At 48.2% G+C, this 24,346-nt stretch overlaps 1 protein-coding gene across 6 annotated transcripts in view; it reads left to right on the top strand.

Annotated features, from left to right (window-relative positions):
• Positions 1–24,346, top strand: part of SSH1 (slingshot protein phosphatase 1) — a 74,849-nt gene that overhangs the window by 28,873 nt on the left and 21,630 nt on the right. For 3 of the 6 annotated variants that reach the window (XM_016924125.4, XM_016924128.4, XM_016924126.4), the window contains 8 exons: positions 5,294–5,397; positions 10,345–10,409; positions 11,500–11,621; positions 17,361–17,429; positions 18,926–18,991; positions 20,846–21,040; positions 22,268–22,361; positions 23,476–23,604. In XM_016924125.4, the coding sequence (XP_016779614.2) occupies positions 5,294–5,397; positions 10,345–10,409; positions 11,500–11,621; positions 17,361–17,429; positions 18,926–18,991; positions 20,846–21,040; positions 22,268–22,361; positions 23,476–23,604 (844 nt within the window). Of the gene's footprint in view, positions 1–1,005; positions 1,400–5,293; positions 5,398–10,344; positions 10,410–11,499; positions 11,622–17,360; positions 17,430–18,925; positions 18,992–20,845; positions 21,041–22,267; positions 22,362–23,475; positions 23,605–24,346 lie in introns of those variants that run through there. The other 3 variants (XM_063786034.1, XM_063786036.1, XM_054664652.2) reach the window with 2 other exon arrangements.

The raw sequence follows: 24,346 nt of genomic DNA, 5'->3' as shown, positions 1-24,346 counted from the left end.
TTTCTACTTGGGCAGATGGAAGAACCCCGGCACAGTCTCGTCTTCCTGGAGTTCTGTTTGCTTGAATGGTTCCTTCTCTCTCTTTCCCACGCATGATGCATTCACACACTGGGAAGAAGGACGGAAGGTGTGATCCACATTCTGACTTCTCAGTGCCTTAGTGGCTTTGCCATTAGGCACCTGGGCAGGCATGAGCGGAGGTGACCGCGGCATAATGGCTCTGATTTTCATTCTGGATGAGTAGAACAGCTGCTTAACAGGGGTTAAGCAGGTGGGTGTGGGGCAGATAGATGTGAGTCCAGCCCCATCTTGTAGAGATATGTGCTCCTAGGCAAGCTGGGGTTTCCTCACCTGCAAAACCAGAATCATGGTAATGTGTGTTTCACTTAATCCGTAGGGAGGATCGCTTGGTCACTTGTGAGCCGAGGGAAGAGAAGCCCCTACTCAGTGCTGCTTCCTTCAGGAATTGTTCCAGAAGTCACCAGTTAAATGCTCCCTCCTCCCTCTTGTAAACCCTAGCCGAACCCCTTTCTTAGGGTACTTATTCCATTCTCTCCTGCGTCATGGTTATTCACATCCTGAAATTATTTCTCTCACTGAAAGAAACGCTAAAAACACAGCTCTTGGCTGGCTTGTGCCTGGAGGGTTTGGGATCACACCTCCAACCTTTAGGACCTTTGCAGCCTGACCTGCCTTGGGCACCGTGCGTATCCCAGAGCTCCTCATAGGTGTGCATGTGGTCCCCTCTACCTGGCGTGTCCCCTCAGATAGCTGTTAGCATTACTGAAGAATTTTCAGGATGTAACCGTGCTTTGAGTACGCAGAATAACGAACTGTGGCAGCTGCCCACGTCACCGTCACTGTTGGGTAAATGGATGCTGATTTGAAAGAAAGAGTCATCCTTCAGAATGTTGATTTGAATCGGAAGGGGGTCTTGTTGCTTGGGGTTGGTTCCTTGGGGCCAGTTGTTTGCCCTCACAATGTCAAATGCACACCCCGGTGCTTGTTTCTCCGGCCTACAGAAAAGCCCGTAGGAGTGCAGTGATTAGAGGAACCTCAGCTGTTTTGCTGAATGGCCCTCTTTCATCAGGATGTGCTGGGACAAGGGCCTTTTTCAGCCAAAATATCAGAGGAAGACAAGAGTTCCACAAGAGCCATTTGCTTTTCGGGTAGGACTCTGAGGAGGAGTTGGCTCCCCAGCCCTCGTGGAAGCACTCGGCAGCCTCCTGGCTTTTCCTGATCTCCGTAGGGAGCAGATGGCCGGAGCTCGGAGGGCAGTTGTAGGGAGCGTTAGAGATGTGAGCACTGCAGCCACAAACCTCTTTTATTTTACCGACTTCTGCATCTTCCTTCAGCCAACCCACTGCTTCTGCTGTCCAGGGGTTTCCAGCTCAAATTAGTACGTATGACCACCCTGATTTCTGTTTTCCTGCCATGGCTTGGTTTCTGGATGACACTGGCTGTTTATATTTTGGGGGCCTGGGGTTTTTTGAGGAGCATTGATTGAGGTTTTTTGTCTGTCTTCAATGCTTTGGAGAAACTTTAATCTTATGAAGCTTCCCGAATGGCAGTAATCAGTGTCCGAGAACAGATCTGTGTGGTGGAGATAAAAGCATTCCAGTTGGCGGGTAGAGAGGGCAGCGGCTTTTTTTTTTATCCCTCATCAAGATTTTTCTTACAGCGGTGGAGGAAGACATTTCCGTTTTGTCTGTCTGCGTCTGACCTTTTGTAACTTTAGTCACTCCTTTTAGGACACTCAGATCTTTTGTGAGAAGAGTGATTTCTGGGTGGCTGGGATGGATGGCTTGTGGGTTTGGGCTTCCTGGCCCCAGACACCTGGTAAAGTGAGCGTGCCATCACCAATGTGGATTTCTTCATGGACTTCCCCAGTGGGGCACTTTGAGGGTCTGATGAATCGGGAGCCTGTGCCTCTGGGCATCAGAAGCTGCAGTCGTCAGATACAGTATTCAGGTCAGCCACGCAGAGGGCGCATGAGGCTCTGGGCCCAGAGTGAGCTCAGAAGAGAAGCCAGGAAGCCGGGTCACAGAGACTTTCTGCATCTTGTTTTCATAAATCCTGTGACTGACCATGCTCTGCGGCCTCCCACCCCACCCCCTACCCCGAGAGTCATGTCGTGCGATTTCCTCTGGCTGTATCTCCTGACTGTATTTGCAGGACGCAGGGTGATCTCACAGCTTCGGGATAATGCGCTGCTACTTGGGCTTCCCTGCAGCTTCCAGTCTTGCTTTTTACAGTAAATGCCTGTTACTTGATTGTCGTGGGGGAACAGAGGCAGAGTGTTCCAGGGCCCCAATCAATGCCATCCTGACTTCATGCGTAGAGCAGGAGGCCCTGATTCTTATCAGTGTAGGAACATGGAGGAGGAACAGCTGGCCTTGTAAGTGATCACAGAGTGAAACCAGCCTAGTCTGTTGCATTGTTCCTTTTTTTCCCAAAGGAAATATAAGGGAAACCAAGGGGAATTTTTGCTCATGGTTTCCAAGGCAAAGGTCATCGTTAATGGTTGGCTGTTTCCAGCGTGCTTGGGTTTCTGGTCAGTATGAATTTTTTTTTTTTTTAATCTCATGAACAAAAGCAGTTGATGTTGTCTCGAAAACATTTTCCCAGCTGCTTCGATGAACTGATGGTTGTTTTAGGTTTCATGAGTTTGGAACCTCTCGCATAGCTGTTTCAGATTTTGATGAGAATAAATAGTAAATGATCTGTGTCTAAGAACAGTTCTGAAAACATACTCAGCTGTGAGATTCTAAGGAAGGAGAGAGTGACAAGCTTTGCAGGTGGAAAGGGTTAGGTGATTCTGCAGCCTGTGAAATGAGATCGGCCAGATGGATGCTAAAGAGCTTTTTACTTCCTATGAGTGAGGGTGAGACAGCAAAGAAAGGCTGCTTCTCGTTTCTTTCGTTATTTATAATCCTGAGCTCCTCAACACTTGAACCTTGCAGCACAAATATACGCCTGTGAGAGGGTGGAAAGGATGACTTGGCAGTGCATCTGCAGTAGCGGACAAAATGCTGTCAGATGTCAAGTATTGGTGTCACAAGATATCGAAAACCAATTGCCTGGAATTCAGAGGACTGAACAAGAAGGCAGAACTAAGTCTTCTTACTTAATATTTGAGCAGTCACTATTTTTAGCATGAGCATTTAACCAGAAAAACTAACAGATTTTATTGTGGACTTTACATCATAGAACATAACAGTCTTCCTGATTTTAGGAGCTGCTGATTGGAAATGCTAGTTCATGTGGCATTTTCTTGGCACCCGGAGTCATACTTTAGACTTTGCTGAGTTTTTTATTCCAGAATTCGAACGTTTAACTACTAACATTAGATGTCTGGGGCAAAGGTGATCTTGCTTTCTTGTATTACAGAAAACATCTTCGTCTTTCTGTCAGGAATTGATTTACTTAATTTCAAGGTTCTCTTTAATTAGAAGACTGCTTTTTCGTAGGGATTTTTCCTTCAAATCATGTATATGTTCATTAGTTGTTCAAGAGAGAAATTTTTATAGTTGCCTACAATTTGAACTGTGACCTCCTTTTATGAAATTATTAAGATTAGAATGTTCTTTTTAAATTATATAGTAGTGTTTTATATTATTTTAAGAATCAAACAAAAGTAGATGTTTTAAAGGTTAATATATGTTTAATATAGAACATTTGGAAAATACTAGAAGACAATCTATTCCTCCTCCTCCCCCACCTCCCGCAAAGCCGTTGTTAATAATTTTGGTGTATTTTATGCATAATTTTGAGAGTTGATGGTATTTTTGAACAATTGATAGTAATTCATAGCTGAAGCATTCTTTTCTTATGTCTTAATTTTTGCAAAAGCCAGACTTGATAGCCAAGTCATGAAAGTGAAATTAAAAATAAAAACTTTTGATGTACGATGGGGTCTCACAATGTTGCCCAGGCTGGTCTCGAACTCCTGGGCTCAAATGATCCTTCCACCCCAGCCTCCCAAATAAACATTTTTTAATTGTAATTTTTAAAGTTATAGGTAGATATAAATGTTATTGCTAGCTAAAATAACAAAGGCCAAAGATTCATTCTGCTGAGAAATTCATTGGGCCAACTTGAGGTTTTCCTCAAGAATAGTGGACAGGACAACCTTGACTAAGTTAAATCACAAGTCAGTATCCACCCACTTTTTTCTTTCTTTCTTTCTTTTTTTTTTTTTTTTTTTGAGACACAGTCTTGCTCTGTCGCCCAGGCTGGAGTGCAGTGGTGCGATCTTGGCTCACTCCAACCTCCGTCCCTGGGGCTCAAGTAAGCGATTCTTGTGCCTCAGCCTTCTGAGTAGCTGGGATTACAGGCATGTGCCACCACGCCTGGCTAATTTTTGCATTTTTAGTAGAGACAGGGTTTCACCATGTTGGCCAGACTGGTCTCGAACTCCTGACCTCAAGTGATCCACCTGCCTTGGCCTCCCAAAATGCTGGGATTACAGGCTTGAGCCACGCGGCCCCTCCCCACTTTTCTTAAAATGCAAACAACTAGTGAAAGTGTAATTTCATCTTGTATTCCATCAAGGGAAGTCACCAAGAAACAATGGAGTTGTTAAAAGCCAGAGAGTTAGAAGCAGAGATCAACAGCAAGAGCATGAGAATTCACAAAGTAGACCGCCCTTTCCTAATCAGGGAGTTGTTCTCTATTCTTAGAAAATGTTATGGCCGGGCGTGGTCACGCCTGTAATCACAGCACTCCAGGAGGCCTAAGCAGGCAGATTGCTTGAGGTCAGGAGTTTGAGACCAGCCTGGCCAACATGGTGAAACCATGTCTCTGCTAATAATACAATAATTAGCTGGCCATGGTGGCACATGCCTGTAATCTCAGCTTCTGGGGAGGCTGAGACATGAGAATCGCTTGAACCCAGGAGGCAGAGGTTGCAGTGAGTTGAGATCACACCACTGTACTCCAGCCTGGATGACAGAGTGAAACTGCGTCTCAAAAAAAAAGAAAGAAGAAAATGTTATATGACAGTGAGATCCCTGTCCAGTATTCTGCAGAAAGGGGCCCTGGAGAGCCTACGTAGAACTTTGGGTGTTGTCACAGAAGCATTATTTTGTCACGAAAATTCTCCAGCAGCAAGCTTTTAGCAAAAGCAAGGTTTGAGAAAAGTACTACGTGGAATTATTATAAAAGCAGTTTCATCCTCTTTGCATTTTACATGCCATTTGTCCACGCTAAAGCTTTTTCCCCTGCAGTAATTCTTTGTCCATTTTCCTGTCTGAATTCCGGTCTAACTGTGCTCTGGTCTTATCCTTCCCAGCTTAAGTGAGAGCTTTTTCATGGTGAAAGGCGCAGCCCTCTTCTTACAACAGGGAAGCAGCCCTCAAGGCCAGCGGAGTCTTCAGCACCCCCACAAGCATGCAGGTGAGGGCTCTAAGTTGATACTCTTACATTGGAGCTTCTTTTCTGGACAGCAGAGGAAACTTCCATTGTTGGTGATGTTGCTGAGTTTGAAGGCCTTAGACATAGTGGACGCAGGTTTGCAGTGACCAGTGCAGGCAGAGGCTCAGATGCTCTCTCTTGAGCAGACCACGCACATTTTCCAACCTTTTATGTCATGTCTGTCTGCGTTAGGGGTAAGGTCAGCAGCATCCTGCTGGGATGCAAAGATTTCCTCTCTGTAGTTTATCAGTTAATTGCAGGCTGTAAGTTACAGCCTGACTTTTTAACAAATGCACCAAAATGAATTATAGCCAGATGTCGTCCACTTGAAAATAACCATCTGGAGTGCTGTATACCTAATCTTGGGATGGATTTCTCCAAGCATTTGAAAAACACTCATTTGGAGAATTTCTTGAAGGGCCCTTGGCTCCAACTCTGAGATAGACACTGTAGTAGGAAGTCTTGATTCTGTAATAGTTTGTTTTTAGGAAGTGGACAGAAGTAATAGGGTGAGGATCAAACTGAGTTAAAATAAGAAGTGCCTACTAAGTAATAAGACTGGTTTTCTTAGGAGACTTGACTCAGAACTGAAGGCAGTTAGAAAGAGGAATTCAAGAAATGCTTGCGTGGCCCTGCATGGTATCTCACACCTGTAATCCCAGTGCTTTGGGAGGCTGAGTTGGGAGGATCGCTTGAGCCCAGGAGTTTGAGGCTGCAGCAAGCTAGGATCACGCCACTGCACTCCAGCCTGGGTGACAGAGAGAGACTCTGTTTCTTAAAAACAATAACAACAAAACACACTTATGGCCAGGCACGGTGGCTCTTGCCTGTAATTCCAGCATTTGGGAGGCCAAGGTGGGCAGATCTCGCTTGAACCCAGGAGTTCCAGACCAACCCGAACAACACAGTGAAACCCTATCTCTGCAAAAAATACAAAAATTAGCTGGGCGTGGTGGCGCATGCCTGTAATCCCAGCAAGGTTGGGGGCTGAGGCGGGAGGATTGCTTGAGCCCAGGAGGTCGAGGCTGATGTGTCACCACAGCCAGCTAGTTTTTTGTGGGTGTGTGTGTAAATGAGGTCTCACTATGTTGCTCACTGTGTTGCTCAGTGAGCCACGATTGCGCCACTGCACTCCAGCCTGGGTGACAAAACTAAAGGACCCTATCTCAAAAAGAAAGAAAGAGGAAAAAGTGCTTGCATGTAAGTGGATCTTTGTCGTAGGTGGACAGCATCTCAGGGCATTTCTTGGAGAGGCAGTGCATAATTGAATGTCTGTGAGCTGAGAAGGCCTTTACCTTTCAGAACAGCAGCAGGTGAAACCAACCAGCTATTGTGGCCAGTTTTCTTGTGAACATTTTGTTTGTTTAACCTCAAGTCATTCGGCTTCATTTTAGATCTGAGTGCTCAGGTTAGAATTCTACACCATGCAATTTATAGCAAACACCAAGGCTCAGTCAGTATTTTCACATACTGATGTTGATAATATTTAGGTCTGTTTTAAGCAAAGAAAATAACTGTCCTGTACAAGGAGGCAGTGTGGTTTGTGGAAATAGTATTTGTTTTGAAGCCAGGCAGACCTGTCTTCTGATCCTAGTTCTCCAACTTACTAAGCCGTAACAGGTCGACTTCTAAGCCTCAGTTTCCTAGTCTTTACAATGGGCATCAAATACTGGTGCCTCAGACAATATGGAAATTTAGAGTTATGCGTGTAACATACCTGTAGTAGGTGCTGTATATATATATGGGTAACTATCATTGTTATTACGATGACTTCTAGTACAATACAGCTATAAACAGACCCTTCATTCTTTTTTTTTTTTTAATTATATGAAAAGTTTTTTTAGAGACGGATCTCATTCTCTTGCCCAGGCTGGCGTGCAGTGGCCTGATCATAGCTCACTGCAGCCTCGACCTCCTGGGCTCAAGTGATTGTCCAGCCTCAGCTTCCTGAGTAGCTGGGACCATAGATGCGTGTCACCACACCCAGCTAGTTATGTGTGTGTGTGTGTGTGTGTGTGTGTGTGTGTGTGTGTAGATGAGGTCTCACTGTGTTGCTCAGGCTGGTCTCCAACTCCTGGCCTCAAGCCATCCCCCCACCTCAGCCTCTCAAAGCATTGGGATTATAGGTTTGAGGTGCCATACTCAGCCAGATTCTTCATTCTTGAATTTGCTAATTATTCTGCCCTCTTAGAAATGTAGCTGTTGCTCATGTTTTAATTGTAACACATATGACAAAGCAAATGCTCAAGCTCTGCTCACTAAGTGTCAGATACCTCCTTCCTCTAATCCAAAGACTAGAAGGGTAGGATGCAAGCCACCAGCTGGCTGACTCTTGTGCCCTGAGGTCTGGAGTGGACGATGAGGTCAGAAGGCAGAGGGGCCGCCAGCTGTCCACAGTTGGTCTGTAAATGACCTTGGGACAGACGCAGACTAGACTTACGTTAGTTCCTTTTTCCCCCTAGAATTACCATCAAGTCTCCTGAATGTACCAGAGGCCCCCCAGTAACCACTGTGCAGAGCTGAGTACAATTGAGGGTTAATTCTGTCCTTGGAAAAGTAGTTCAGTTTGTTTCAGCCAGTCCAGTCAATTTGAGACCCTTTCTAGGGCTTATATTCTCTGATTTTTTTGTGTGTGGATGTCAGACTGGGGTTTGGATTTCTGTCTGTCAGCAGTTCCATATCTCAGCAAACAATCCCACTGAAAGAAGTTTATCTGTGTGGAAAATGTCCCTTTCATTTAGGCATTTATCAGACAGGGGTTTGTTTTTGCTTTCCCTAGTGCAGTTCTGTGACTCGGGTAGATGGTGGGAGGGCCCAGGCAGGTGAAGAACCAGCTCATGGTCGTTGTGTTGCATTGGTGACATGACGGGTGGAGGAAGGGGCTGGGGAGGTCTATGGCTTTCTTTAATGTGAACCCTTATCTCCAAATCGCTCATCATAGGAAGCAGCGTCAACACAGGGTGTTATACACTGTGGAATTGTATAACTGGAGAGGACAGATAAGAGGGGCATGGTTCTTTTCTTTTTTAAATTTTACTTATTGTGGAAAGAATGCTTAATTGGCCTGGGTTTGGTGGCTCATGCCTATAATCCCAGCACTTTGGGAGGCTGAGGTGAGAGGATCATTTGAGTCCAGGAGTTCGAGACCAGCCTGGGCAACATGGCAAAACCCTGTCTCTATTGAAAAAAAAAGAAAAAGAAAGAACGCTTAACATGAGATCTACCCTCCTGGCTAGAGGCACAAATTTCTAATGACCCAATTCCTCTCTGAGACAGGAAGTGCGATTTGGACATCATCTGTCCTTCTCCCTTAAAATGAAAAAGATGCTTTTGCAAAAGGAACAAACACAATGTTTCCTTTAGGAGCATTTGAGTGTGTAAGCATTATTGATCCTTTTGGGGTTGTAATTGTGATGTATAGAGTAATTTTTTTTTCCTTTGTAGAGACAGGGTCTTATTATGTTGCCCAGGGTGATCTCAAACTCCTGGGCTCCAGCGATCCTCCTGCCTTGGCCTCCCAAGTAGCTGGGACTACAGACGTGAACCAGAAAGCCCAGCTAATTTTTTACTTTTCTGTAGAGATGGGGTCTTGCCATGTTGCCCAGACTGGTCTTGAATGCCTGGCCTCAAGTGAGTCTCCTGCCTCGGCCTCCCAAAGCACTGGGATTACAGGTGTGAGCCACCACACCAGGCTGATATTAGCATCTTTACAGATGACCCTTTCTTCAGAAAGAAATCCTTGCAGATATAAAGAAAAATGTGTAAGCTAGAGAAAAAAAGCAACCTTGGAGTCACACCTGCTACTTACTAATTATGCACCTCCCTTACAACTTTCCCCTCCGTGAAAGTGTGCTCTTCTTCTGACAGGGTCTCTGCTTCGCGCGAGACTCATGGCCAGTAAGAGACTTTCCTCACTGCACTCCAGGAACACCTCCTGAACCCTGGGGCAGCTCAGAGAAGTTCAGAAGCCGTCCCTGGTTACTGCCTGTTTTACATAGTGAAGAAAAAAGAGTACATAATTTTTAGCAAGAAAAGAGAAAATGACAGATTGGTTTCTATTCAAATTATTTCTCTGGGCAACCAGCATACAGCTGCTATCTGTAGAGTCACTTAAACATTTCCCCCCGCCCCCCCAGTTATGGAAATAATGTCTGCCTCCAGTGGAAAATGCAGAAGTTTGAAGTGGGGCCTGGGTGGGGTAGCTTATGCCTGTAATCCCAGCACTTTGGGAGGCTGAGGCGTGCAGATCACTTGAGGTCAGGAGTTCGAGACCAGCCTGGCCAACATGGTGAAACTCCCTCTCTACTATAAATACAAAAATTAGCCGGGTCTGGTGATGGGCACCTGTAATCCCAGCTACTTAGGAGGCTGAAGCAGAAGAATCTGTTGAATCCAGGAGGCGGAGGTTGCAGTGAGCCGAGATCGTACCACTGCACTCCAGCCTGGGTGACAGTGCGAGACTCTGTATAGAAGAAGAAGAAGTTGTTTGAAGAGGAAACGTGATGCTCTGTCCTTTTTCTCTAATGATTAACTCTTAGCAAATGCCTTACTTCCAGCCACAGCTGTCGTTTCTAGGCACCCCAACCTGCCGAGTAACATTGGCTTGAATGAAATAACATTTTTCTCTAGGCTTGCCTGTATTTTTCACATTTTGTATTTGGAAACCTATACTGTATGTATTTCAGGAAATAAGAGCAACTTTTAACAACATGACAGTAAGCTCCATGTCACCCATCCACATCGCACAGTATTCAGAGTGGTGTAAGAGAAATTCAGACTTGAAGTTTTTGTGGTGATTCTCCTGTGGTGTAGGTAGACAAATTTTAACTTCTCAATCTTTTTCCAAGCCCTCAAAGTCAGCCTTTCAGAGGTTTTTTTCCTAGAAAGTAGGTAAGAGACCTTTTAAAGCTTTCTTTATTGGTCCAACAGGTGATCTGCCTCAACATCTTCAGGTGATGATCAACCTTCTGCGTTGCGAAGACAGAATCAAGCTGGTAAGAAGCAGTGAGAATGTCAAGTTAAAAAAAATTTTTTTTAATTTTTGTGAGATGAGGGTCTTGCTCTGTTGCCCAGGCTGGAGTGCAGTGGCATGATCTTAGCTCACTACAGCCTCAAACTCCTGGGTTCAAGCAATCTTCCCACCTCAGCCTCCTGGATAGCTGGGACTACAAGTGTGTACCACCCTGCCTTATTTTTTAAAAAATTTTGTGGATATGGGGTCTTGCTATTTTGCCCAGGCTGGTCTTGAACTCCTGGCCTCAAATGATTCTCCTGCCTCTGCCTCCCAAAGTCCTGGAGTTATAGGTGTAAGCCACCGTGCCCAGCCAGCAAGTTTTAATTTTTAATTGTGAAACCTGGTGGGGAACCATTCGTGAATGATGAGGGGAAAAGCTTTTAGGTTACAACAAATTCTCAAATTGTGCACTAAAGCCAAAGCCAGGTTGACTCCTCAGTTCCCCAGAGGGGCGGGAGGACGGATGAAACAGGTCTCCACGGCAGTTAAATAAGCTAAATAAGAACTTTCTTTGGATTTCATGTGTTCACTGATTTCTTGCATTTTGGGTGATTCCTCTGAGCCAGGCGGCGTCCCTGGTGCTACAGAGAGAAACGAGGCCTGGTTCCTGCTGTCAAGAACTTCCTCTTTGTGTTTTGTTGTGTTGTTGTTGTTTGAGACAGAATCTCACTCTGTCGCTCTGGCTGGCATGTGGTGGCGTGATCTCAGCTCACTGCAACCTCCACTTCCCGGGTTCAAGAGATTCTCGTGCCTCAGTCCCCTGAGTAGCTGGGATTACAGGCGCATGCCACCATGCCCAGCTAATTTTTGTATTTTTAGTAAGAGATGGGGTTTTGCCATGTTGGCCAGGCTGGTCTCGAACTCCTGACCTCAAGTGATCTGCCTACCTTAGCCTCCCAAAGTGCTGGGATTACAGGCCTGAACCACCATGCCCAGCCAAGAATTTTCTCTTCATTTTTAACTCCCAGAGGGAAAGGTAGAACACTGAAAGTGTTGATCTTGCATTGGAGATGGGAGGGAGGCACCACCTCCAAAGGCAGGTTAGTGAGAGCATGTCTGCCCTGTTCCAGGCGGTGCGCCTGGAGAGCGCCTGGGCGGACCGGGTCCGGTACATGGTGGTGGTGTACAGCAGCGGGCGCCAGGACACCGAGGAGAATATCTTGCTGGGAGTGGACTTTTCCAGTAAGGAAAGGTGAGTCTGATGGGCTAGGTGTTCCCTTCTGTGAGGGAGGCAAGAGTTGCTGCTGGACAAAGCATTCCATGGTCCCATATCCATCAGAGGTGGGAGAGGGCTGCGTCCTGATGGAGAGCCTGGGGAGTCGAGCCACTGGGAACACTAGGGTGTGCCATTTCAGCTCTGTGTGCCAGGCACCGTGCCAGCTCCAGGCTGTGCTCTCGGAACTCAGAGTCAATTGAGAGGACAGAAAGTTATGCTGTTTGCTTAGAGAGGTTTTACACCAGCTGCTATAGAGTGGGGCACCTTAGCCAGAAATGCTTCCTGAAGGAGGTGACAACAACGCCGAACCCAGAAGGCCAAGCCAGAGTCTGCCAAGGGAAGCAGGGAGACCCTCCCAGGCAGAGGGGACCGGGGAGAAGTATGGAGATTGGTGGGCCTCGCCTCAGACACCTGACCCCACAGTGATACTCCACTGATTCCCACGTACTTCATGGCAGGTCCCAGTCAGAGGCTTGAAGTGTAGCTTGTAATTTCCCACTAACTGGAGGCCAAGTAAGTTAGAGCATTGACCCCAAGATGTGTGTGAAATGAGGGTGGAGTCACTCCCCTGACATCACAAGATAAATGATGAATGCCTGTGAAATCATTGCAAAACCTGGATTTGTTAAAACTAGATTAGACTCCCTTTATTCATCATTCATTCATCGACTCATTCATTAAGCATATGATTTATTTGCATTCTCCTGTGTATGAGGCAATGGGCTAGGCCCAGGTAAACAAAGAAGCAACAGTACACACAGTTCTTGGCCTCAGAGAGCTTCTAAGTGAGCATGGAAGACAGTCACAACCAGATAGGAGGGAGAGAGTGACCGAGAGGTGCTGGGGTTTTGTGAGACCACAGGAGGGGGTGACTGTTGAGAGCACCTGGCAGGACCTTTCTGGCAGGAGTGAAGCCTAAGCCGACTCTTAACGGGCAAGTGGGCAGTCAGGCGAGCTCTAGGGTGGAGGCGGAGCAGCAAGGTGCATTTGAGGAGCATTTGAGGCAGAATCAACAGCAGAAACCAGTCAGGGAGGCCGTGAGTGTCACGGTAACAGTATGGTCTTGTCTTGTTCCCATGAGAGCTTCTGTAAGTCACATGCTAGCGACTGAGACTTTGATGCTTGTTAGAAGGAGATGAATAAAAAAGGGAGGACATTTCTTTTATGACATGGCCCCCACCCCCACAGTACATAATAAATAGCACTATGAGAAAGTTTCCCTTGACACATGTAGAAGATGGAGTTGGGGCTGGCCTCTGTGGCCTTGGGGTGGTTGGGAACCTGGGGCTAGAAGAACCTGTAGCATAGGAGGTGTTCGGATGTGAGCTCTGAAGAGCCACTTGGAGACTGGAGGGCATGGTCCATTAGGATGGGGTGCCACCAGGCAGGTGCTCTCAGAAATGCCCAGAGCCCCATCTATTTGGCCATTATCTGTACGGTTCTGAGGCATAGCGGTGTTTAGTGTTTGACCGTCTTGTGGTTGTAGTTGTTCTTCCAGTGACTGTCTAGCTTTTCTGAATCTTTCTGAGGCAGGGACTTCCCTCGCAAGTGTGGCCTGTTCCAATAACGCTTTCTGATCCCGAACGGAAATCGGCCTCCCGTGGCCTGTGCCCAATGTCTTGATCCTAACCGTGGGAGCAGCGTGGAAGCCCAGTCCTCCTGACTGTAGAGTACAGCACACCTACAAAATGCCTCTGTGAACATCTCATTTAACCCCTTCATCCCCCTGGGGTGGGTAGTGCTACCTCAGATTTTACACATGACAGTCAGAAGCTCACGAGGCTGCAGTGATTACCCCAGGGTCATCCCGGTTAGTGGCCGGGCTGGGACTTGGAGGCAGGGCTTTTCCTGTCAACCTGCTGAATGAGTAGATGCCACTCATTCTTTCCCAGCAGGCTGCAGCTCTCTTCCTGTACACCGCCTTGCTCATTCATTCACTCCTAGGTTTATCATGTATGGACTTGCTAGCTCTTTCCCTGTGCCGGGCGCCCCGCCAGGTGCTGGGGCCACATCAGGGAGCACGGCAGACACACCTACAGTCTCACAGAGCTCACAGGCCAGCAGTCACGGGCATGCCTTAGATGCCCACACGCGCATCCCACTCCGCTGCTGCCTGGCTGGAGGAGACTGGCCCGTGCGCTCGTCCGCACCGCCCCCATGGCGCTCTTCCTTCCCACCCTCTCCTCCCTTTGCCTCCCTTCGGCACCCCGACTTCAGTTCTCCCAGGTCCCTCTCCCTGTGGTTCCCTCGCCTCTCCTGCATGCTCTTCCCTCAAGTTCGAGTCTCTGCACCCTCTGAGCAGGAGCCACGGCCCACCTGTGGGCACCGACCCCCAAGGCCAGGGCAGGTCTCTGAGGTTGGAGAGGGCGGTCGAGAGGCCACCCAAGATGAGCAGGGGCCTGATGGGAACCGGAACTAAGCAGTCATTCCTGTCGCTGGGCCTGACACAGCTGCCTTCTGTGCCCAGGGAATCCCGGGGGCTGGGAACTGGGCCTTCTCCTGCAGCTCCCACATTGCCCGGGCACCAGGCTGTTGTCTTCCTTCCTGGCTTGAAAAAAAGTCCAGGTCCCCGCCAGAAGCCTTTGGCCTGCTGAGGGAGCAATGTACTTGTTTTTTCTAAATTCCTTCCTTGGGATTTTGTTTTTTTATTCCCCCTGCCAAAAAAAAAAAAAAAAAGAAAAAAAGGAAGAGACAAGCGTTACCCCCAAAGGGCATCTTCATAAGAGTCCAAACGCTTCTCCAGAAGGCAGCATTGGAATGGCGGCTCCTGCAGCAGGCTTGCGCACTCTCACTCAAAGTTTTTGTTTTTGTTTTTAAGATGGGGTCTCACTCTATCACCCAGCCTGGAGTGTAGTGGCACGATCTTGGCTCACTGCAACCTCTGCCTCCCACGTTCAAGCGATTCTCCTGCCTCAGTCTCCTGAGTAGCTGGGATTACAGGCATGCGCCACCATGCCTGGAAAGTTTTTGTATTTTTAGTAGAGACAGGGTTTCACCATGTTAGCCAGGCTGGTCTCGAACTACTGACCTCAAGTGATCCACCCTCCTCGGCCTCCCATAGTGCTGGGATTACAGGCGTGAGCCACTGTACCCGGCCTCACTCAGAGTCTTATATCTGCATACGCATCCTGGGAAGACCGGAGCAGCCACGCCACCTTAGGGTTCAATCGTGGATTCTCTTCTCTTCTCTTCTCTTCTTTCTTTTCCTGTTTTCCCTATCCCCTTCCCCGTCGCTTCCCTTCCCTTTCACCTTCCCTTCCCCTTCCCTTCCCTTCCCCTCCCCTCCCCTCCCCTTCCCTTTCCTTCCTTTTTTTTTTTTTTTTTTTTAATTTGGAGACAGGCTCTCGCTCTGTCACCCAGGCTGGAGTGGTGAAATCAAGGCTCATTGCAGCCTCAACCTCCCAGGCTCAATCGTTTCTCCTACCTCAGCCCCCTGAGTAGCCGAGACCACAGGCACATGCCACCATTCCCAGCTAATTTTTTTTTATATATAATTTTTTAAAAAATCACTATTGCCCAGGCTGGTCTCAAACTCCTGGGCTCAAGCAGTCCTCTTGTCTCCACCTCCCAAAGTGCTGGGATTACAGGTATGAGCCACCACACCCGAGCAGGATTATGTTTTCGATTCGGATTGGGAACATTTTGAATGCCATGAGTGTACACCACCGTCCACACATCGGTGTTTTGCCATTGGTGAAGGACTCCACGATGGGGTCTTGGAACAGGTTGGTCTCCTGCCTGGACCTCCAGACCCATCTGGCTTCTCTGTTCCCGCCATACAGGCCCTAGGAACTTGGAGCCTGCTTTCTTCTTCTGCAATTGCTCCCACCCACTTTATCCTTTGGGGTCACTCTTCCTCTAAAAAGATTCAGCTTCCCTTACTATGTATCCCTTTCCTGCTTCCCATGTATGCTCCCCAGGTGGAGACAAGAGGACTGCTTGAGCCCAGGAGTTTAAAACCAGCCTGGGCAATATAGTGGGGCCTTATCTGTACAAAAAAGTTTTTTTAAAAAAGCTGGGCATAGTGGCATGTGCCTGTGGTCCTAGCTACTCAGGAGGCTGAGGTGGGAGGATTGATTAGGCCCGGGAGGTCGAGGCTACAGTGAGCTGTGATTACACCACTGTATTCCAGCCTGGGCAACGGAGCAAGACTCTGGCTCAAAAAAAAAAAAAAGAAAAGAAAAGAAAAATATGCTTCCCATGGGTCTTCCTTCCTTGTAGAAATCTTATTGTTAATCATTGTAGGACTGCTGGAAACTCACAAAAGTAACAGCTAGGGGATGATAGGAGATGCGTGCAGTTGTTGCAGTCCTGCATGGTCCCTGTTACGTGCTCCTGGCTCTAGTTGAAGGCCGTGAGCAGAAGTCCCCCGTGGGCTGAGCCTCTTGCGCATCTCTGTCCAAGGGAGGCCAGCCTAGGGGCTTAGGTTCCACATGGTTTCATGTGCCCCTTATTTCCTATGGGCAGTCTCATCCCTGCCCCCTTGACCTCCGCCTGCCCTGGAAGGCCCCGCCCCTGGCCTAGGCCTGGCCTTGGCCCTGCCCCCGTCCTGTGCTCTCTGCAGCTCTCTGTGCTGTACCCACCTCCTTATCAGTTCCTGGTGAGGGTTGTCAGGGCTCAGGTCGGGTCTTCTAGACCGCACGTTCTCAGGGCACCATCTGACCTGGCTTCTGACTGTCGGATTTGGGCTCCATAGGGACCCTTTCCTTGCCTCCTCCTGGGGCTGACACAGCCACGTGGTCCCTAGAGCTCTGTGAGGCCCAACATAAATTTTATTTTGCAGTGCTATAAGAGAAATACTAGTTAGTCCCTCCAGAGTGGGTAGGATGGCACGGAGGGACCTGAGAATTTGCCCAACCCAAAAGCCTGAGTGTCATTGGCCGGAAGGGCTTGGAACAACCTTCCCCACAGATACAGAAGCATGAGGTTGAGAAGAGTCCTGCATGGGGCAGGGCGCTACCTGGGAGGGGAGCTGAGTCTGTGATCCCCAGAGGCCCCATTCACACGGGCACACATAAAACATGACCGTGGTGTTGGCAGCAGCAGAGATGGAAGCATGAGATTCCTGAGGTCCACGGAGCTGGCCCTTGGCACGGTTACAGCGGCTTCTCACAAGTCGACTTTTAAATGCCTGAAGAATTTTCATCATAATCTGAGGACTCTCCGATAAGCCCTTTCTTTCCCTCTGTTTTTCAGTGGCGCCAGTCTCTGCAGTCATTCGGTCTCATTTCACTGGTAGGATGGGCAAAACAAAACCAGATTAAGCAAGATTGTAAAACCGCAGCCACACTAAAGGCGCAGGTGCACAGGTCCAAAAGTGAGCTCCGGGAATGGTGTGAGCATGCTCCCCTCCCCTCCACCCAGGACAGGCCAGGCCGGGCTTGGCTGCCGGTGCTTGCCTATGTACCCCCAAGTACACATGTGGCCTCCGCCAGCAGAGCACCAGCCCTGGGCAGCTGCCTCCCTGCTGTAGAGTGGGCGTGCGGTCAGCCCACACTGCACCCAAAAGCCTCAGCTGAGCACTTACGGAGTTGTGTCCACAGGGCCATCCCAGACCTGTGTCTTCTAGAATTCATCAGTGAACAGTTCCTATGCAGACAGCCTACTCCCACACGTACATCCAACAGCCCGTCCTGGACCAGGTGGTGAGCTGGAAAGGCTGTGCACGTAGGTGGGTAGACGCTGACTCCACACGTCTTCTCTCCCCCCTTGCAGTAAAAGCTGCACCATTGGGATGGTTCTCCGACTGTGGAGCGACACGAAAATCCACCTTGATGGAGATGGGTAAGGAGGTCTCTTTAAAAGATTCTCTCACTGTATGTAGTAGGCATTGAAACACGAGCTGGTTCAGGCATCCTTGGATGATCATTAGCACTGAATGACATGTGTGGCGGGAGTGTCACAGCGAGAGAAATCATATTGCCCTCGAGTGAGAGGGCATGAGGGAGGGTATGTTTTGGATGTCCGATTGGGGAGTTTAGCTCATGAAGTATCAGTGGGAGTGATTACAGGAGATATGCTGCTGTGTGAAGTTCAAGACAGCGGTAAACCGATACCCATCCGCCACCTCGATGGGTTAAGTGAACTCTCACCACATGCCCTCCATGGGGCTTCTCCTGAAAGTTCACGGACTAATGTGGTGCAGCAGGAACTCACCAGCTTTGGGGGTACAAGGAGAGACATACAACTGACAGGCACAACAAGGTTTCAAGCGCCACCCTGGGGGGCACAAAGGAGGAATGAACCAGTTCCACCTGGGCAGGCAGTCAGGGGATGAGGTGCCGTCTAGCGTCCGCACGCGTTCACTCCCAAGGAGGTGTGTGGGCACGGTGAGGAGTGGGAAGAAACAGAATAGGAAAGTGGCCTGACACGGGGATTCTAAGCAGGTCAGAGTTATGTTGCCTTGTAGGATGGGAAGAGAAAAATAAAAATTTGATTTGTTGTTTAAGTGATGGGGTTGTGGGGATATTTTTCCTTTTTAATTTTAATATCTTTGTATTAATTTTTTTCTCTTTTTTTCAACGGAGTCTCACTCTGTCACCCTGGGTGGAGTGCAGTGGTACGATCTCAGCTCACTGCAACCTCCACTTCCTGGGTTCAAGTGATTCTCCTGCCTCAGCCTCCCGAATAGCTGGGATTACAGGCACCTGCCACCACGCCTGGCTAATTTTTGTATTTTTAGTAGAGACAGGGTTTCACCATGTTGGCCAGGCTGGTCTCAAACTCTTGACCTCAGGTGATCCACCCTCCTCTGCCTCCCAAAGTGCTGGGATTACAGGCGTGGGCCACCACCCCTGGCCTGTATTAATTTTTTATATTTTATATTAGTATTTTTATATTAACATATTTATATTAATGTACTAATAGATATTTTTATATATTGATTATTTTCCGTGCAATCCTATGAATATAGTTTCCATGCAATTACAAAAAGGAACAGCCGGGCCTATGGGACAGGAGGTGGCAGGGAGGCAGGAACCACATTGGAACATAGAGAGACGCTCTTGGAGGTCTTCACCTGGCACCCTTTGCTAGGGTTTCAGTTTTTGGTGAAACTCACAGTGCTGGGTTAAAAACAAGCCCTCCTCATCTGGGAATGTGTCTCTTTCTGCCCTTGCCCATGTCTCTGCCAAAGCGGGTTCCGTAAAATCCCTCATCATGTGGCCTGAGATGTGCTTGTTCCCAGCATGCGCGGTGGGCTGGCTCCCTCCTCCCAGAGTGATTTCACTCAAGGCGCTGATTTCTCACCACAGATACCTTTCTCTGTGTTTTATTCTCAGTGGGTTCAGCGTGAGCACAGCAGGAAGGATGCACATATTTAAGCCTGTGTCTGTCCAGGCCATGTGGTAAGTGTGGTTTTAGGGACTTTTAACTCCCTAGAAATATTTTCTTAGCCGACAGCATGAATAGAAAAACCCCTTCTACCAAGAAGCTCGTTACGTATGTGCATGTTGAGGGAGGCGCAAAATACACGTAACATAAAATTTATCATTTTCACCCTATTTAAAGGCACAATTTTTAGCGGCATTAAGTATATTCACAATGTTGGGGGGTTTGGGGTTTCTCGTTTTTTTTTTTTGAGACAGGGTCTTGCTCTGTCACCCAGGCTGGGGTGCAGTGGTGTGATCATGGTTCACTGCAGCCTTGACCTCCCAGGCTCAGGTGATCCTCCTGCCTCAGCCTCCCAAGTAGCTGGGACTACAGGCATGCGCCACCACACCCGGCTAACTTTTCTATTTTTTTTTGGTAGAGATGGGGTCTCACTATGTTGCCCAGGCTGGTCTCAAACTCCTGGCCTCAAGCAGTCCTCCCACCTCAGCCTCCCAAAGTGCTGGGATTCCAGGCGTGAGCCACCGTACCTGGCCTCAGCCTATATTTTTGTAAAAAGAAGTAAAATGGGCTAGGCGTGGTGGTTCACAACTGTAACCCCAGCACTTTGGGAGGCCACGGTGGGTGGATGACCTGAGGTCAGGAGTTTGAGACTAGCCTGGCCAACATGGCAAAACGCTGTCTCTACTAAAAATACAAAAAATAGCCAGGTGTGATGGTACACACCTGTAATCCCAGCTACTCAGGAGGCTGAGGCAAGAGAATTACTTGAACCCAGGACATGGAGGTTGCCGTGAGCCGAGATCACGCCCCTGCACTCCAGCCCGGGCGATGGAGTGAGGCTCTGTCTCAAACAAACAAAAAAAAAAAAAAAAAAAAAAAAGTAAAAGAGGGTGACTAAATAAAACATAGATTCTTAATATTGTTTCCCAGTCTGCTCCCCAAACCTCTTCAGTTAGTTTCTGTATTAAAATGACTTTCTAGAACTTGTTTTCTTAAGAAATCTAAGCATCTAAGCTATTAGAACGTTGATGGGGGGATGGGTGGAAATGTAATTATTTAGAATGCAGGCAGATGTCTCTGTTGCATATTAAAGACTTTTTCTTCCAGCTGCTAAGCTTAATTGTGGGTCTTAGGTTCAATGTGGGTCATATGAACATATGTTTAGGGTTACCACGCTTCAGGAGCAGTTCTTAATTCTCTGGAGTTAATTGATGGGTTGTAAAATAACCCGTGAACCACCTGATTGGAAGAGTTATGAAGTAGTTTGTTGTTGTTTGTTTCTGCTGCTCTTTGGAAATGATGTGGGGTGTTCTGGCCACTCTTAGATTCAATCAGTGAATATGTCTCAAGGACTAGCTCCGTGCCCTGGCAGGCTGAATGTTTCGGCTATATGCATTCCCCAGCCGCCTGTATGTGTAAGTGCGACTCCAAGAGTGAGCCCTTTACAAACTGCACTTCTCAGCCGGGCATGGTGGCTCACGCCTATAATCCCAGTACTTTGGGAGGCCGAGGCGGGCAGATCACTTGAGGCTAGGAATTCAAGACCAGCCTGTCCAACATTGTGAAACCCTGTCTCTCCTAAAAATACAAAAATTAGCTGGGCGTGGTGGTGGGCGCCTGTGGTCCCAGCTGCTCGGGAGGCTGATGCAGGAGAATTGCTTGAACCCAGGAGGCGGAGATTGCATTGGGCCGAGAACGTGCCACTGCACTCTAGCCTGGGTGACAGAGCGAGACTCTGTCCCAAAAAGAAATAATCAACCAATCAGTCATTGCCCTTCCCTTCCCGTATTTGAACCCCTTTGTCAGAGGAGAAAACCCCGCATCTCTTGTGCCTTCCCAGGCCTGACCCTGTCTTCTCCTCGCCCCAGGTCTGCCCTGCAGGTGCTTCACAAGGCCTGCGAAGTGGCCCGGAGGCACAACTACTTCCCCGGGGGTGTAGCTCTCATCTGGGCTACCTACTATGAGAGCTGCATCAGCTCCGAGCAGAGCTGCATCAACGAGTGGAACGCCATGCAGGACCTGGAGTCTACGCGGCCCGACTCCCCCGCGCTATTTGTGGACAAGTAAGTGAGGTGCCTCTGGTGTGAGTGCACCCAAGCCCACAGGCACCTGCCTCTCCCCCACCTGCCCTGTGCCCGACCCTGAACCTGCATTGGGCCACACCTCCCCTGGAGTCCCTTGAGTGAGAACCCTAGCTTTCTCAGAACCAGCGTTTAAAGCAGGGGTCTGTGACACAGGCCCCTGTCCCATGCAAAAAAAAAAAAAATTACTGATGAATTTGGTGAATGCATTTCTGGGGACGGGGTCCGTAACTCCCATCAGACTCTCAAAGGAATGTGTGGCCCTTTGTGTCCCCAACTCTTTCCAGAGCTCTGTGGTCTGGCCTTTTCTCTTCAGATTACCAGAGACTTAATTCTCAGAGCCTCCCGCTCTGCTCTGAGGAGAGTTAGGAATGTGTCCTCTGCTTCCTTGGATCCAAAAACACAACTGGTGAGGGCAGCCTGCCTTAGCAGCAGCCATGGTGAACCACATGACCTGTGTCGTGTGACCTACAACAGCGCTGACATGGAGAGGCCACAGTCGCTGAAGTCTAGTTAGGGAGAATGCTGGTCGCCCCTCCCCTCGGGGTCAGGACCCTGCTCCCACAGTGTGGTGTTCCTCCAGGACACTGCATTTTGGGAAGACTATGGATAAACCACAGTGTGTTCAGAGGGCAGAGACCTGAGGGATGGGAAGCCACATTAGGAGAGGGCCTTGAAATCACGGAGGAAGGGTAGTTGCCTTTGAATATTTGAAGATTCCTCATGGGGAAGAAGGATTATCCTGGTCTGTGTGTCCCCTAGAGTTAAAACCAGAGCAGGGAAATACCCAGATTTTGATTCTGAGGAAAAAGGGGATAATGGGATCTGCCACAGCTGGGCCGGGATGCCTCAGACAGTGAGGTCCTCATGCCCACACGTGTTCAAGCAGAGACTCAAGGGCCCAGGGGCCTGGGGATGTTGCGCTGGGCATCCCAGCATCCTGCCCTAAGAGCGTCTGAGCAAGGAGTTTCCACACTGTCCTCTCCCCCCTTGACCTGCTCCCTGCTCTGTTGACTCCCGTGGGAGTTCTAGAGCTGCAGCGGGTTTTCTGTGCACCTCTCCCTGCTGCCTGAGAACATGCACACCAAGAAGCGTGCTCTCCTTGCCAAGCCGTGTTCTGTTTAGACCCAGGAGCATCTGGCATTCCTGTAACCTCCGACCACAAGCTTCCTACAGCTCCTTGCTCTCCTAAACGTCATTTCTTTCCAGGCCCACTGAAGGGGAAAGGACCGAGCGCCTCATCAAAGCCAAGCTCCGAAGCATCATGATGAGCCAGGATCTAGAAAATGTGACTTCCAAAGAGGTAAGACAACTCCTCCCTTCATTGCAGGTCAGAGGTCATGCAGCCTCCATGTGTCCTGCTCCCGAAAGTGCAGCAAAAGCAGGCCCAACATCTGGTTGTCTTTACCTGTCCTCTGGTATCAGCTCCCGGAGGCTTTTTTCTGCCTCGTTCTACAATTGTATCAGGCCTCGGAGTCAGACTCCAGTTTGAGTCCAGATCTGCCGCTTATCGGCTATGAGACATTGAGTGAATTTCTTGACCTTTGTGAGCCTCACCTATATGGCCTTTGGGGAGAAGTCCATGAGATCCACAGACTGCACCGAGAAGCATTGATCTGTTTTAATAACACCCCCTTGTTCTCTCTTCTGCTCCCTATTACCTTGGGTTTTATGGAAGAGACAGCAGACTTATTTCTCCACAGGATGACAGCTTGACCTGCAAGTATCAAATTCTAGAATAATTTCTCTCTACCTTTTTACCTTTTCATGTTTTTTCCTGGATCACTTTTTTTTCCATTGCTTTTTATTCAAAGCATGCAATGAATTATAATGAGAGATTCAACTGGGTGGATCTAAGAAGTTAAAATTGACATTTTTAAAGTTCATTTATAATCTTTTTTTTTTTTTAAGAGACTTGGTCTTCCTGTGTTGACCAGGCTGGTCTTGAACTCCTGGCCTCAAGCAATCCTCCCACCAAGGCCTCCCAAAGTGCCGGGATTACAGGCGTGAGCCACTCCATCCAGCCCTGTCTTTTAATTAATGAATACATTTTTAAAAAATCATATTGTGATATCTTTCCAAGAAAGATAGAACTGATTTTAGATTATTTGATGTATTTGACATTTAATTATAAAAGTAAAAGTAGTTTAAACTTGGTAGAAGAGATCTCATGGAAATCAAATTCCTTATTTGAAATAATAAACTTTACCCAGTTGGGTTTACTTCTAAGCTGAATAACCTGCATTCCTGCCACCCACGCATGTATGTTGCGTGTATCTAAATGTATTACTCTGAAAGAGAAAAAACACCCACCTTTTTTGGAAATAGGCACAGTTTCCATTGTAACTTTAATTCTTTTGAGGTGGACGATTGTTTTCTTTAACAAATCACTTTTCCTAATATTTTCTACTCCACAGATTCGTAATGAATTAGAGAAACAGATGAATTGTAACTTGAAGGAATTCAAGGAATTTATAGACAATGAGATGCTACTTATCTTGGGACAGATGGACAAGCCCTCCCTTATCTTCGATCATCTTTATCTCGTAAGAGGCATGGCCCTGGCAGTATCTGGTTTGGGGGACATAAATCAGACCCTGGTTGTTTGGAGTTTGTAGCAAGTCCAGGAGAAAAAGCAGGCAAAAAACTTGAGTTGCCAGAGCCTCCATCCTGGCTGGCAGGAGTTCCCCTCTTTGGCCCCTTCTCTGGCCTGCAGCCTGCTGATCTGCTCTTGAGCCAGCTGTTTGAGACGTGGCTCCCAGCTGAGCTGCGGGGAGTTGTTTGGGAGCTATTTGGCGTAGTCAGCTGGCATGTGTTTCAGACTCTTGCAAACCCTTTGTCTTCTTCAGCCACTAACACATAGGCCCCATCCAGTTACTTCCAAGTGGTTTGTGGGCTAAAAAACCCCAGTTACTAAAGGAAGTGTCCTCACCAAACCCCAGAATTATGCCTAGGCATCCTGAGACATGAGAAACAACAGGGAGGAGAGATCACACAGCTGACACGGAGCTCCCGCTGAGCTTGTCCAGACAGCTTTTCCATGCACGGCTCCAGGGCCGCTGGAAGCCCTCACCCGGGTCCTGTAGCTCTGGGTGGGTTGTACTGATTTCTGTGCACCTCCACGGCTAGCTCAGATTGTTTTAATGCTGTGAATATCCATAGAAGGCAACTGGCAAGTTGTCAAAGTCAGAGAGGCTATAGAGGAAGGCACATTACTAAAATTAGAGAGGCCTAGTGGTGTAATGAAAATCAGGGCCCACCAGGGCCCGGATTCCCACTCCTCAGCCT

The sequence above is a fragment of the Pan troglodytes genome, chromosome 10 (genome assembly GCF_028858775.2).
Source record: "Pan troglodytes isolate AG18354 chromosome 10, NHGRI_mPanTro3-v2.0_pri, whole genome shotgun sequence".
Classification (NCBI taxonomy): domain Eukaryota; kingdom Metazoa; phylum Chordata; class Mammalia; order Primates; family Hominidae; genus Pan; species Pan troglodytes.
The sequence above is the reverse complement of the archived record's forward strand: the minus strand, read 5'-3'. Positions and strand labels throughout refer to the sequence as shown.